Source organism: Strix uralensis, chromosome 4 (genome assembly GCF_047716275.1).
Source record: "Strix uralensis isolate ZFMK-TIS-50842 chromosome 4, bStrUra1, whole genome shotgun sequence".
NCBI classification, from domain to species: domain Eukaryota; kingdom Metazoa; phylum Chordata; class Aves; order Strigiformes; family Strigidae; genus Strix; species Strix uralensis.
The window spans coordinates 10,167,250-10,180,281 of record NC_133975.1 but is presented as its reverse complement, the minus strand read 5'-3'; the positions used below and the strand labels follow the sequence as shown (position 1 = coordinate 10,180,281).

Genomic DNA, 13,032 nt, shown 5'->3' with positions numbered 1-13,032 from the left:
TGCAGACTCTCCCTGGGAGTCTTACTTGACTTGTAAGTGGTTATGCTGTAAATACGTACTTGTACACATCAGCACAGCTCCTCTCACTATGTGAACTAACAAGTGTATTCTGCTGTTATTTGGCTTTCACATTTGCAAGAATTTTCTGTATCACAAAGAGACAGAGGGTGCTGGGGAGCATGGAGATGAGCTCCACCTTCCAAACCAGAACAAACCACAAAAGGTCTACAAAAAGGGGCATCTAAGTGGGTCAATTGTTGAATCTGTGGGAACTGTAGAAACACCCATTCTGTCCCCTCACCTCCAATACACTGCAGGCCCCTGTCCCTTCAGGTCACAAGTTGTCATTGCTGGCAATGCTGTACAGATTTTTCTTCTACTGAGGTATGCAGTGATAGTTAAGAGGATACATGGTTTTGCTATCCCTAAGGCATCCAACATGAGGCATAAACTTACAGCAATATTTTAATCTCAACAGCCATGTGCCTTTTCCCTCTTACAACCCCTTCCCACCTACCTCATTTTTGCTGGCCACTGTGGAAGCAACAGCCTCTGGCTTTGGGTGATGTTTGAGTGCAGGTGGAAGATGTATGGTGGTTAAGGCAACCTTTGTTGCATGAACATTGTGCCCTATTTCTTGCAGCAAGCCTGATGGGTTTGTCCTCCAGGCCAAATCTGGGCCACAGGCCACCAACAGGAGTATACCGCAGTTATCACTGTAAATGGGTTCAATGCAATGTCTGAGAACGTTGCACCAATATGACAGCATTGCACCAAAATTAATTACATCCTTTTTTGTACGTCATTTCTATACTTCGGGTCACTCTTAATGATTTCAACTGAAAGTGAAGACAATTTAAAGCAAATGAGCACACCACTAGCTCCTCCCTTCTGCCATTGTGGCAGAACATGAGCATGTATCAAATTGAGAAAGTCCAGCAAGCTACCTGCCAGGAAAGCTTTTTCCATTTATCAAATAAATCCCTCTTACTGAAAGTACCAAATGTCTCAGATTGCATCCAATCAATGGTAATAAAAAAAAGAAAGCAAGCCCAGCAACCTGAACAAATAAATGAGTAGTTTTAAGATTCTACTGAAGGTTCCAGCCTCTACTCAGATTATGAAGATGAATCACTTGTTTTTGTCAGATTTCTCATTCTTGCTGTATATAAAACCCACCAGCTGGTCTCGGTTGTAAAACAAATATGAGTGTTTATTATGAGCAAACTGACATTGGAAAGGGCGTAAGAGTTAAATCCTGTGACCCTCTGAAGGTTGAAATGCAGTAAACTAGAGATTAATTGGCATTCCAAAACAAAAGCATTTTTGAAAGGACAGATGAGCCTATGGTCTATATGTTCATCTTTGCTGTCCTAATGGTCTAGGACTTTTTTCCAAGGAAGCATATATATTTATACTTCATAGAGTATAACAAGTGCTGTATTTTTATAGGGAGAGAATGTAAAACAAATACATTTATATTTTCCTAGAATGTAAGATGAATTTATACAATATTCCGTAAATAAGTTTTAAATATAGTAAAATTTCGTGCCCTGGTTGTATTATGGAGATGGCAGCCAGTGGGGACAAAATTCTGTGTATAAACTCAGAGAAAATTTTAGTGGCAGCTGCTCAGAAAAAAGCAGGTTGGGCTCTTTGCTACCAGTGGTGCTTGCTCTGAATTGCAGTAACAGCGGAAGGGGCCTGTGTTCCAGGACCTTTTGTGGTAATGCCTTTCTCCCTGTGTCCTGGTGAGCTACGAGGCAGCATGGGGAGAAGGTTATTGGAGAGTTCCTGAGCTCCAGTTTGGGACAAACCACTCTTGGATAATAAGCTGGCCACGAAGTTTGCACAGGGCTGAGAGTGGGTAGCGTGGGTCACACACGAATTAAAGGAAACCTCCACATTTGAAAATGTAAGAAAATTACTGTTAGGTAACCTAGTATAAATGTATCCTTGCTGGGACAGAGCTGCGTTGTTCTTAATGTGTATTACAGCTTTAAAAAAAAACCCCAAACATCAGTGAAGTAGAAGTTTGATGTCTTTCTGCCATTTAGATGTCTGGGATGGTATTTCTAGCCCCAACACAAAAAATGCTTTGTATTTGCCAATGAGTTCCCATATATATACATAGGTATACACAGAGAGTAACTTCTTTTTTGTCTTGATAAGGATTTTTATGTATTTATTTCTTTATCAATCTGTGAATGTGATCAAGCATAAGTCCCCCTGCTCACCCTATTTGGGAGCATTATGTTTATCTTTGTTGGCTTGATGATTTTAATAGTGAACTTTGGCAAATCTGAGTTTTGACCATACATGTAATTTTTGGCAATTTATTACTCAGGAAGATTTGTTGTGATTGAGGGAAGGTGAAATTTTTAATTGTCAATGTCAAGAAGCTGCAGGCTGGCTAAGAAAAGTGAGTTACACTTCTTGTCTGGGAAATAAGCATGAGACATCTAGATATCAGAAGATTTTTTTCAAGGAAAAACAGAAAGCATTATGAAGCTGTTTGTGTTCCATGAAAATATTTGCCATAGCATTGCACCTCTCTCTGCAACCATACGTTCATTTTCACTCCTTATCCCTCTAGCATCTATACAGAACTGCCTTGCTTGCTACCACATAGTTGTAACTCCAGCCGTAATGGATTTGCTGTGGCTGCCAGTACAAATATCTGTCTGTGCCAAATGGTGTTAGCATCTGTTTGCTGCGAACAGCACGCTACTTCTCCTTGGTCCCTTTCCATCTTGTAATATTCCAGCCCACCAGCTCTTGTCTAGTCACAAGTCCTCCCTGCTCTCCAACCAGCAGCACGACCACAGTTCAGTAATTTATGGTCCCAAGGCTCAGGCTCTTGTTCTTGTTGCAATAAGAAGTCACAAGGTCAAGAAAACCCACCCATGCTACTGTCTGTGCAGAATCTAATCACCGTGAGTCCAGAATTAGCTGTCAACCCTAGCTGAATGCTTCAATTTTTCCTTTGTCCTCTACACGCCTATGGCTACTCTATTATTTATAATGATGACCAGCAACACTTTCTAAATGAAAGAAGTTAAATTGTTGCACAGTTCAGTGGCCAAACATACTCTGTCTGCATAACTTTTTGCTTTCTCCTTATTCAGCAGCTCTGCTTACCCTGCAAGAGAATAATCTAGCATCAAGTTTTCCATATTGAGGCAATGTTTTATAATCAACTGAACATATTTAATCACGCATGTAAAATTACAGGATTTTGTACAGGTTTTAGGTTGTATTGCAATAATTTGATCTGACTTACATTTTAAGAACTTGCTGAGAGCCTTTTACCTCTTTGAAGACTCCCTCTCTGTCAGCACCGCATGGAACTTGTTGAGACTTCATTGCAGGAGGAGAAAATATCCTGTAAGGTACTGTAAAGCACAGGCTTATTCAGGTCCACAGTGACATAGCTGGGATTTTGATTAGGTTTGAAATTTTTTTGCCCTAAAAATACATGTAGTGAGTGTTCTTCTGGTATGTAGTATGTAGACCTACATTATCAACTTGCTTCAAGTTTATAATGGTTGGTAGCTCTTACAGAGAAAGACTCCTAGTAACAGTTATACAGAAGATCCAAGTCTCTGGTCCATCTGATTTAAAGTGAAGATTCGAACTATATCCCAGTGGAAGTCAGTGTTTTCTACCAGAGTTGTTCCATTTTATGTAAATAATTATTTTGCCAAAGAATGAGTTGCTGATCATGTACCTGTACAGAATGGACACAGGATGTCATTGTTCAAGGTCGTGCTGAGTCAGGCAGAGCGGAGGCTTGAGCCCCAGACTGCAAAGCTCCATGCTTTGGTGAAAGCTTTCTAGATTTGCATGGAAACTCCATCTTAAGAAAACTGTTTGACAAGAGCTGTACTTGAACCTAATAAGTCTGTACCTCTGTGTTCTCCCTCACCCCTGAAATTTTAATCAAACAATATTGTTGAAGCAGAAAATTTATTTTTATTGAAAAATGTCAAGCCAGCTGTAATCAACACTGAATCTACTGTGCAAAGGTAAAGATTACTTTGGTACGATTGCCTCCTAGGACTCTTATATAAAAGTCAGAGATTGCTCAGAATGACATGCGGAAAATCATCTGTGATAAGGGACGAAAAGGCTCATCTTACCGTGGCAGTTGAAGTGAGGGGTGAAGTCATGTTGCCTTAGTTCTCTACTTTCCATACTTAAAACTGTGAGAATGTACAATTCCTGCTTTCATCAGAAGAGCTGCAGCAAGCCCATCTGACCTTTTTTCGCAGCTGTGAGGATAATGCGCTTTGACGGCTGCAGCGGTGTAAGTTCCACAGGCTGCTGTAGGAACAGCCCTCTTAATGTCAGTTTGGTAAAATATAATCAGGGTTATGCATGATGTGCTCTAAAATCTAATACACATTGATGCAGGAGGAACTTCCAGTTTGAGTTCTGCATTAGGAATCTTTGATAAAAACAAAAGATGCAGAAAGGGTCTGTTCTCTGAATTGCCTGGCTGTAATGCAGCCACCACAAGCTTAGGGTTTAGTAGCTGCTCTTCAACAGGGAGTCATGGTATGCATGTTTTCTGATTTTTGTTTTCTACCAGAGTATAGATTTGTTAGACTAGGCCTTCTGCAAGCTCCAACAACTTTGGGATTGTTTCCCTCCCCGCCCCAGTCTCTTGTGTCCCAGCATCACCAAATGAACTTAACCTTTCTGGTCTGATGTTGTTTCAGTCAACACTGTTGATGGGTCCAGGTCCAGGCTCTCTTCCTCTTGTGTTCTGGGACACAGATGTTCTTCTTGATTTTCTAAGATTAGATGGAATTGCAGTAGGTCTGTTGCACATATTTAAGCAAAATTAATTCGCATGTGCTTTTTGACAGTTTACAATGTCTATGATTTTTTTATCATGATTATGGTTTTCTTAAAGCTGCAGCATCTTGGATTTATGTGAGACTTAACTTTTTTAAAAGCAGAAAACTCTTTTAGCTAATGAGGTTGCATAGACATGCAAAGGTGAATTTTAAAAGCTACAGCATAAAACTACTAAAAAGGCCATAAAATTTCATGATTTAAGAGATACCGTAGTGCAAGATTTTTGAATAGTTAAGAGTTGGGAATACTGTTTTTCCTTTTTAAATGTCTTTTTCAGTCTTCACGCTATTTAATTTTATCTTGTGCCTTATCCTTTCCCTAAACTTGTTTCTTATTCATTTAAATACTTGTTTCTTTTTCTTTCTCTGATTTTTTTTTTTTTCCGTACACGCTTTTAATGTTTTCTAAAAGTTATTTCTGTAGTTTTCCTGTCTCGTTAATCCCTTCCCTTCCTTTCTCCTCCTCTTTGATGTTTGTGCTGTGGTCTTCATCTGCTTCCCAACAGACTTCTCTTACCTCTCATTGCATGATAAAGCAGTTGGCCAATTATCCCACGAACAAGGTTTTCCCTCCATTCCTTATACAAATCCCTGAAGCACAGGCAGATAGTGCTTTAGAGGCTGGATGTTTCCATTTGCTGCTGCATGCAGAGCTAATCGAGCAGCATAGCCTGGAGAAGGACTATAACATAAAAAGCCTATGGGTGCAGTGCTGCTGCCCTGCTTCCCGCACATCTTCAGGCTAATGCTAGGGGTTTAATTTGTGTAACTCACTCTGCTCCTCATATTGAAGCTGTATCCCCTCATGAGACTGCTGTTCAGAGAATATTTCAAAAACCTCTTCTATAAAAAGCCTGATGACTCAATCATTAATATATGTAAGTCAGAGAGGCTGCTCCCAAGGTTGAGTGAGATGAGGCTTGTGAAGGGGACCTGGGGGTGTGATCCCACTGCCACTGGGGCTTGCATGGGCTCAGAGAGACTGAGTCATTCAGGGCTTCATCCTTCCTGCCAGTGTGAGCACTGCGGCTCCCATCCGGGATTGCATTTAATTTCTAAGGGCATACTCTCAAAATGGAGCCTCTGTGTTTGTATTCAGTGTAAGGACTTTCTTGGTCACAACTGGAAGCAAAGGCATAGGGCTGATGGCCCAAAGTTTCTTATTTCAAATGTTATCTTAAGCCAGCACCACTATATGATTTTGGGCAAGATGTTTCACTCCTGATTTCTCCCCACACACTTACTGACTGTAGCTGGGTGATGAGGATTAAAGCAATTAATGTTTGTACAGCATTTTGAATGTTAAAAGCTGTTACATAACTAAGTGTTACTATTTGGGGGTGTGCTGCAGTGCAGCAGATCTTGGTGTGAGCAATTGGGATGTTAGGAGGGCACTAAAACCCAGAATCAACAGGACACAGGGCTGGCCTTGTAGCCCCGTCAGAGGGCCTTACTGTTGTTGAGTCACTGTCTGGGGGAAAATGTGCCCTTTAGCTCACTCTACTGATGTGTTAATGTGGTGAATCAGCTGACCATGACACCAATGTGGAGGTAAAGAGAGTGCCTCTAATGTGGGAGAACATTCTGTAGAGAGGCTTATACGGTTTCTATACATAGAGTACCACTAAGATGTGATTTTTTTTTTTTTTTTAATGCAATTATAAAAACAAAGTTTGCAGGTTAATTCATCTGGCAGTCCAGTAATGCTGTTACCAGGAACTATGGATTTATGACTATTACGAGTTTATAAGGTTGTTTCCAAAATAAATTTGCTGTTTCTTGGGGGGGGATGGTGGTGGTGCAATTTTTATTTATCACTGGAGAAAATTAAATCCATACATGGTCAATTAAAAAATAGCTTTTTCAACATTGCACTTCAAGGTCAAGGGGGGGGGGGGGGGTGGGGACGGACAGACAATCAAATCTTAAACACCTGATAAGAAAGCTGGTTTCTGTTGATGAGCTCCAGAGTCTTTGTGGTGAGGTTGTGCTTAGCTCATAATGTGTCTGGACTAATTATGATCTAAGGAAAGGAGTGATTATGGTACTAGCTGCTGCAGAAGTTGCGGTTCATATTGGCATGCTGCAGTTTGTACAAAAAGGGCCTGTGTTTTGTGGCTTTTCTGTGAATTTTAAAATTAGTATCTAGATGAACGTGGTAACCCACATTATAATGCAGTTGATAAAGCATCGGTAGCAAAATAGGCATCTCACCAAACCTGCTTCCACCAGCTCTGTGTTCGTTTGGGAAGGAGACCTGGGAGCTTGAATAACTTCCTAAATTTTGCTGTCTTTAAAATTAGTGAGAATCAATGGGATAGTTAAATGCCTGAAAATGTAATAAAGGCTATGTAGTCTAATGGCAAGTTTTAAACAGGAATATTGGTTTTGGCTTTGTTTGGAATATATGTGATAACCCAAGGGACCTCCTGGATGGAGAACATGGAGCTGCTCCAAGGTCATCAGGCTTGCCATGGTTTTTGATCAGAGATTCTTGTGAAATTGATAGGGAGTTTTCAAAATTGACATCATAAACGAGTAACAGGAGTAAGTTTCACTGGGCAAGTAACATGTAGTAGGTAGGGAGGTTGCAGAGAACAAAAAGAATTGGGAAAGAAAATGTGTTGGTTTCACTGGTATTAATGCCTCGACTTAAGCTGGCAGTCCTGCATCTCTGCTGCTGAAGGGAATCCTGCTTTTGAAGTGGGAATTTGTAGCCTTGTGTCCCCACAGAACATTTTCTGGTGAACTGTTCCCAGGCCTGAGGTGAAGGCTGCTATGTGCAATCTCCTTTTTTTCACATTGGTCATTTCTCTGCACACAGACTTTGGTTTTGGTTGCTGTCCCTATAGTTGTGACCTTTATCAGACTAGTTTTGTTCATGAAGTGAAAGACTGCTTCCTTAAACTCGCTTGACTTCCAAAATAGTTGAGAGAAGCTTGTAAAAGATGAGTCAAGGTTCAAAGTTCTCTTTGTTTTTATTAATCTGCTTTTTGACCATTTACTGCATTGAATGCTATATCCTTTTTACTTAACAAATTTGACAAATGTTGCCATGTGACAAACATGAAAACTGGTCATGGTTGTATTTGAACAATACAATGGATTTTTAATTATCTTTCTGTGTGTACCTGTAGCCCTCTTGACCTCTGCATTAACTGCACCATATATTTTGTTGTTTGATAATATGCTCCTTGAGGCAGGGATCTTGCTTGTCAGGTTTATAAATCAGCAATTGCATGGGTTGCATACTGTAAGTAATACTCAGAGAGAAGTTGCTTACAGGGAACTTGGGTAAATACATCCAGCAGTTGTTTGCTGTGTCCATGGATTCCTTCTGGATAGAACTTGCTTTGCCTTTCATTAGATTTTTAACAACTTAATTAAGCAATCGGCTACATCATTTCTACACTTGTAATTTTAGACTCTCTGAGGTCATGTCAGCCTGTCACTAGCAGAAGCAGCTCAACAGAAGTGAGCCTAATACCTTCTGCTTTGCCAAAACCAAATCGTTTCCCTGCTTGGCTTTTATGAGAGGTTAGAGAGCTCGCAGAAGAAATAAACAACTGAAACATGCTGTTCGGGATAATGGTCAAAATCTTCCTTTATTACGTCTCGTACACTTGATTTTGTGGTTTTGCTGTAGTTACTGCTGACTTCCAGTAAGAGTCCTAATAGTTTAGCAGATAGTAATCAGGCTTCGAGTTTATTATCTGTACAGTTGCTTGCCTAATTGCAGAGAAGCTGTCAGCCTTTCTGTAGGGAGGGCTGAAGAGGCTGGGAATGATCTCAGCTCTAAGCTTGTTTTGATGGCTGGTTGTGTTGACGAACACCTGTGTTCCAGCTCTGCTTTAACAGTCTCTTGTCTTCATTCTTTATTTTGCTCACTGCCTTCTCTCTGTCACTTTCATTTGAACAGGATATATTTCATTTCGAGTCCAAAGCTGCTGTGTGCTGTTTCAGTGCCTGCTGTGCTCTGCCCAAAGGTGGGCACCTGGCAGAGGAAGGGGGGAGTCAAGACCTCCTGGGCATCCCAAACTCACCTAGCTGCCTGTTCACAAAGCAGTTGGAGAAACTCAGATGAAAGCAGCTGCTGTTATATTTTATTCTCCCTACTCTCTTGAGGATCTGGAAATCACATGTTTGTGTTTATTCCCTTTTGATTTATGTTCCCTTTTGTGGCTCTGTTTCTGACAGATCCTCCTGACTGGGTTCCAGATGAAGTTTGCAGCTTCTGCACTGCATGCAAGGCTCCTTTCACAGTCATTCGCAGGAAACACCACTGTCGGAGCTGTGGCAAGGTAATGACTCAGTCAAACATGTGAGAAACTATCCTCCAAAGAGAACAGAAAATTTATGCGTACCACAGAAACTCAGCTGCACAGCAAAATGTGTGTGCTTGGCCAGGGTTTTCAAGTCACAAGTGTTTTTGTATGTCTTGGCTATCAACTGCTGAGCTTATGTTTAGGAAGGGGGGGGGGGGGGGTGACATTTATACAGCAATGAGCATTTGTCTGCTAAAAAGCAGAGCTCCCTGTTGAGATCCTGGAACGAATGCCCCAAATCCAGAGTCACTGTGGGCTACTGCTCTAAGCTTTAACGAGCTGCAGCAGCCTGCACTGTGAGGGGTGATGCGCAGCTCAGCTGCAGGGACAACGTGTCCTTTGCTTTCTTTCTAAACCTTTGCAGGATGACTGTGGTGTGTAGGGCTGCTGCTTTGCAAGTTTGTGGGGGAGGAAGAGGGAGCGAGGGAGAATAAAGCAATCATGTGCCTGTGGAAGCCAAAATCTGCAATTCCATTTCGCTTGCTTGCTGCTGTACAAGTTAAAAAGGAAGAGTGTAGAGAAGCTGGTTTTGTTAACTTTGTAGTGGACTTGCAGAAGTAGGAACTCTGGAGATATTCACAGATATTCCCTGAATCTTTCTTTAAAACCAATGGAGAGACAGGCATCTTTTCATCTCTGGTGGAGCTGCCTTGGCTAATGTCAGTGCTTGGGCGCCAGCGTCAGGGAGGCTAAGCACAGTCAGGTTAATCGGTGGGCAGGCTGTGAATTGCCTGCTTTCACTTGCTATGCTGAGGAGGGTGGTGTTGCCAATGCACAAAAGCCCAGCTGGTACAATCTTCTCTCCCCTCTTTTAAAATCAGTTTTGTCCCATTCAGTTCTTCAGAGGAACTAAGGTGAAATTTCCCTCTTGTTTTTCAGATCTTCTGTTCCCGCTGTTCCTCCCACTCTGCTCCATTACCTCGTTATGGTCAGATGAAGCCTGTCCGTGTTTGCACTCACTGTTACATGTTCCATGTCACTCCTTTCTATAGTGACAAAGCTGGTATCTGACATATTAAACTACTGGTGTGTCTTCTGGAGTCTTACACGGACTGATATATTTGACCTAAGCCAAGAATTATCTTGAAAGAGGGACCTCGTGAGGGCATGTAGGCTTTGACATCCATTATTATAAATTTTGTACAGACAGTTTTTATTGCATTTTACTAAGCTGCTAAAGGGAAGTATGAAGCGTCTGTAGCTCTAAGGCTACAGTACAGTCTTCCATAAATTTATAACATTAATGTTACGATGCCATATGCAGAACAAATGCACTGTGTGGAAGGAAATAGGGCTCAGAATTGAACAAGCATTGCTGCTTATCTTACATGCTAGGAACAGAGTAGCCGGTTAACTAGTCCATCCCAGCAAATTAGTCCCAAAGCTCGGACACTTCTGTGCTCACTAGAATACCAGCATGGCTGTGGATGTCAGCGCTCTCCCTCCTGCTGCGGTTTAACGTTCCCATTACTAGATTTTTGCTACCTATGCTAGGATTAATTAAAGCAAAACTATTTCAAATCCATATTTGTATTTACAAAGGCAAAATGTTCTGTGAATCACATAGGAAGCACTGAAGGTCCTGAAGCAGTATATTTCTGTTGCCTTTCATTTACCAAGCAAAGCAATAACTCCAAGTTGTCTTCTAAAAATTAAGTTTTACAACTTCCAGTTCCATATTTTGGAGTTTTGGAGGTATTTATAATCTTCATCATTTATGCTATATTGTGTTAATAAAGGTATAACACAGAGCTTTGGTTTCTATATCAGCATTTAAAACTTAAACTTCAGAGGAAATGGTTACCGAATGAATTACTACTTAAATGCATATTTTTTAAAGAGCTTAGCAGCAAAATTCAGTAGATGTGACAAAGTATTTCTCCCACACTGAGTTTTTAAAATGGTTTTTAAAATGACAAATATGTAATGATATATTCAAAAGGTCCTACAGAATGGTCAACCAGAGAAGGGTACTTGTTGTCCACATTTGGCAGAGTAACTGTGTAAAATATTGCATACTGTTACTTCACTCATGCTAACAACTCAGAAAATGTTTGTATTTATTTGAAACACCAGGGATTAATTTTTATCTCCACTTGGAAAGAAGTAAGACTCACATGGATTCATGCTCTGATCTTGCACAAACTATTTGCAGTAAGAGCTCCCTGAGCACTGAGGTTTCAAAGGCATTTGGACATGCTTTGAGTTAGCCACATGAAAAGCAAGACAGTGAGTGCTGTGGTTACAGAGGAAACGAGATCAAGAGCTCTTTGCTGTATCCCCTTTCCTGACTCGCAGTGTTACACACTGTGTTTCAAAGTGATAAATACAAAAAAGGAAGTTGTTTGCGGTACCATGCTCAAGAAAGGTCGTAATTCAAAATGATAAAGCAAAACTGGCCAGTGTTGATTTTTATTTTTTTTTTAATTTATTGGAGGGGGGGGGTCGTTCCCTTTAAATGGTTTAATATTCAGTGTTAATGAGCCATATAAGGGTAGAACAGTTTGGCACTACTGTCGTTTTGAATCAGATGAAACAGCTTCACTTAGTTTATGTGTAATGCACAAGCCTTATGATGCTGTCTGTAGACAATGTCAGCTATGATGTGTTATCCTCACCTTATTTATATTTTTTTATTATTATGATTTCCCTGAAATCCTTCCCATGGAATCACCAGAGTTTGGAAAGGCGTGGGGTTGGGCGATTGGTGGGAGGTGGGTAATGTGGTGCAAGCAATGATACTTATTCAGGCTTAAATCTCAGGCTTCACATTGCAATGATTATTGCAGTTTTATTTTTAGAAAAGAAACCAACAAATTTAATGCTTCTTTTATAGGATAAAGATACAACAAACTTCAATTGTGAAATAAATATGCACAAAAAGTTGCTTCTGTGAAAAAAAAAATCTTATTTAATGGACTGAATATTTATTCAAGCTTGTTTTTATTTTGTAAATGCTGTAATTCAGAATCATTTCCATAAATATATTTAAAGATCTCAGACACTATAGTTTCTTATGTAAATACAGACTCCTATTTCTCTTACTGAAAAGCACAATGACTATATCAATACTAATATACATTTGCCTCAAGGAAGACTTTCATCTTGTAATCTCTTCAGATAATTAAAGTGTCAGGACTTTCTATTTCCATGTGCTGGATTGCTCTTTCATTTCGGGGTCTGCTTACATGGAGTGACAGCTGCCATCCTGTCAAACAAACTGGCCTTAAGTCTTTCTCACTTTGCAAATAACATGAAAGAAATGAGTCTAAATTTGAAAATGAAAGTCACCTGTACAGAGAAGGGGTGGTAAATCAAAGCAGGAGTACTAGCCTGTCACTTAAAATTGCCTTGTGCTATCTCTTGCCACCAGCTAAAAATCTCCCTTCCAGAAATATCTTTTGTCGGTGGTCACTTCACACATTAGGCATATTTGATCTGCCTGTGTCACATCTGAATAATCTTTTCGGGGGGGGAGGGGGATGCAAATCTGCAATGAAAATAATGCTGCTGGGATCTGCCTGCACAGTTATTCTTATGCAGCATAAATGCCCAGTGCTGATTTGTTCTGCTCCTTGTATGAGATATAACTGTTGTAGGTTTTATGAGAATTAATTTTATTTTTCTGGAGGACCTAATGCAGGGCTTTGGAATGCCATTTCACTGAAGGAAAACTATGTTACAGCTCTGTGACATTAGGATCTCAGCTTCAGTGGTGCAACAACAGGAAAACCTGCACGCAAATTTTTTAAGATTGCATTTGGATTAATATGCATAACATTTATGGGCAAATAGTGCTGCCTTAAGGTGTGTATAAATAAGTGAATAAGTAGAAATTTATC

At 40.3% G+C, this 13,032-nt stretch overlaps 1 protein-coding gene across 3 annotated transcripts in view; it reads left to right on the top strand.

Annotated features, from left to right (window-relative positions):
* Positions 1-12,339, top strand: part of ZFYVE28 (zinc finger FYVE-type containing 28) — a 159,460-nt gene extending 147,121 nt beyond the window's left edge. For all 3 annotated transcript variants that reach the window (XM_074865611.1, XM_074865610.1, XM_074865608.1), the window contains 2 exons: positions 9,063-9,166; positions 10,070-12,339. In XM_074865611.1, the coding sequence (XP_074721712.1) occupies positions 9,063-9,166; positions 10,070-10,201 (236 nt within the window). In that variant the 3' untranslated portion in view covers positions 10,202-12,339. The remainder of the gene's footprint in view (positions 1-9,062; positions 9,167-10,069) is intronic.
* Positions 12,340-13,032: the final 693 nt, after the last annotated feature.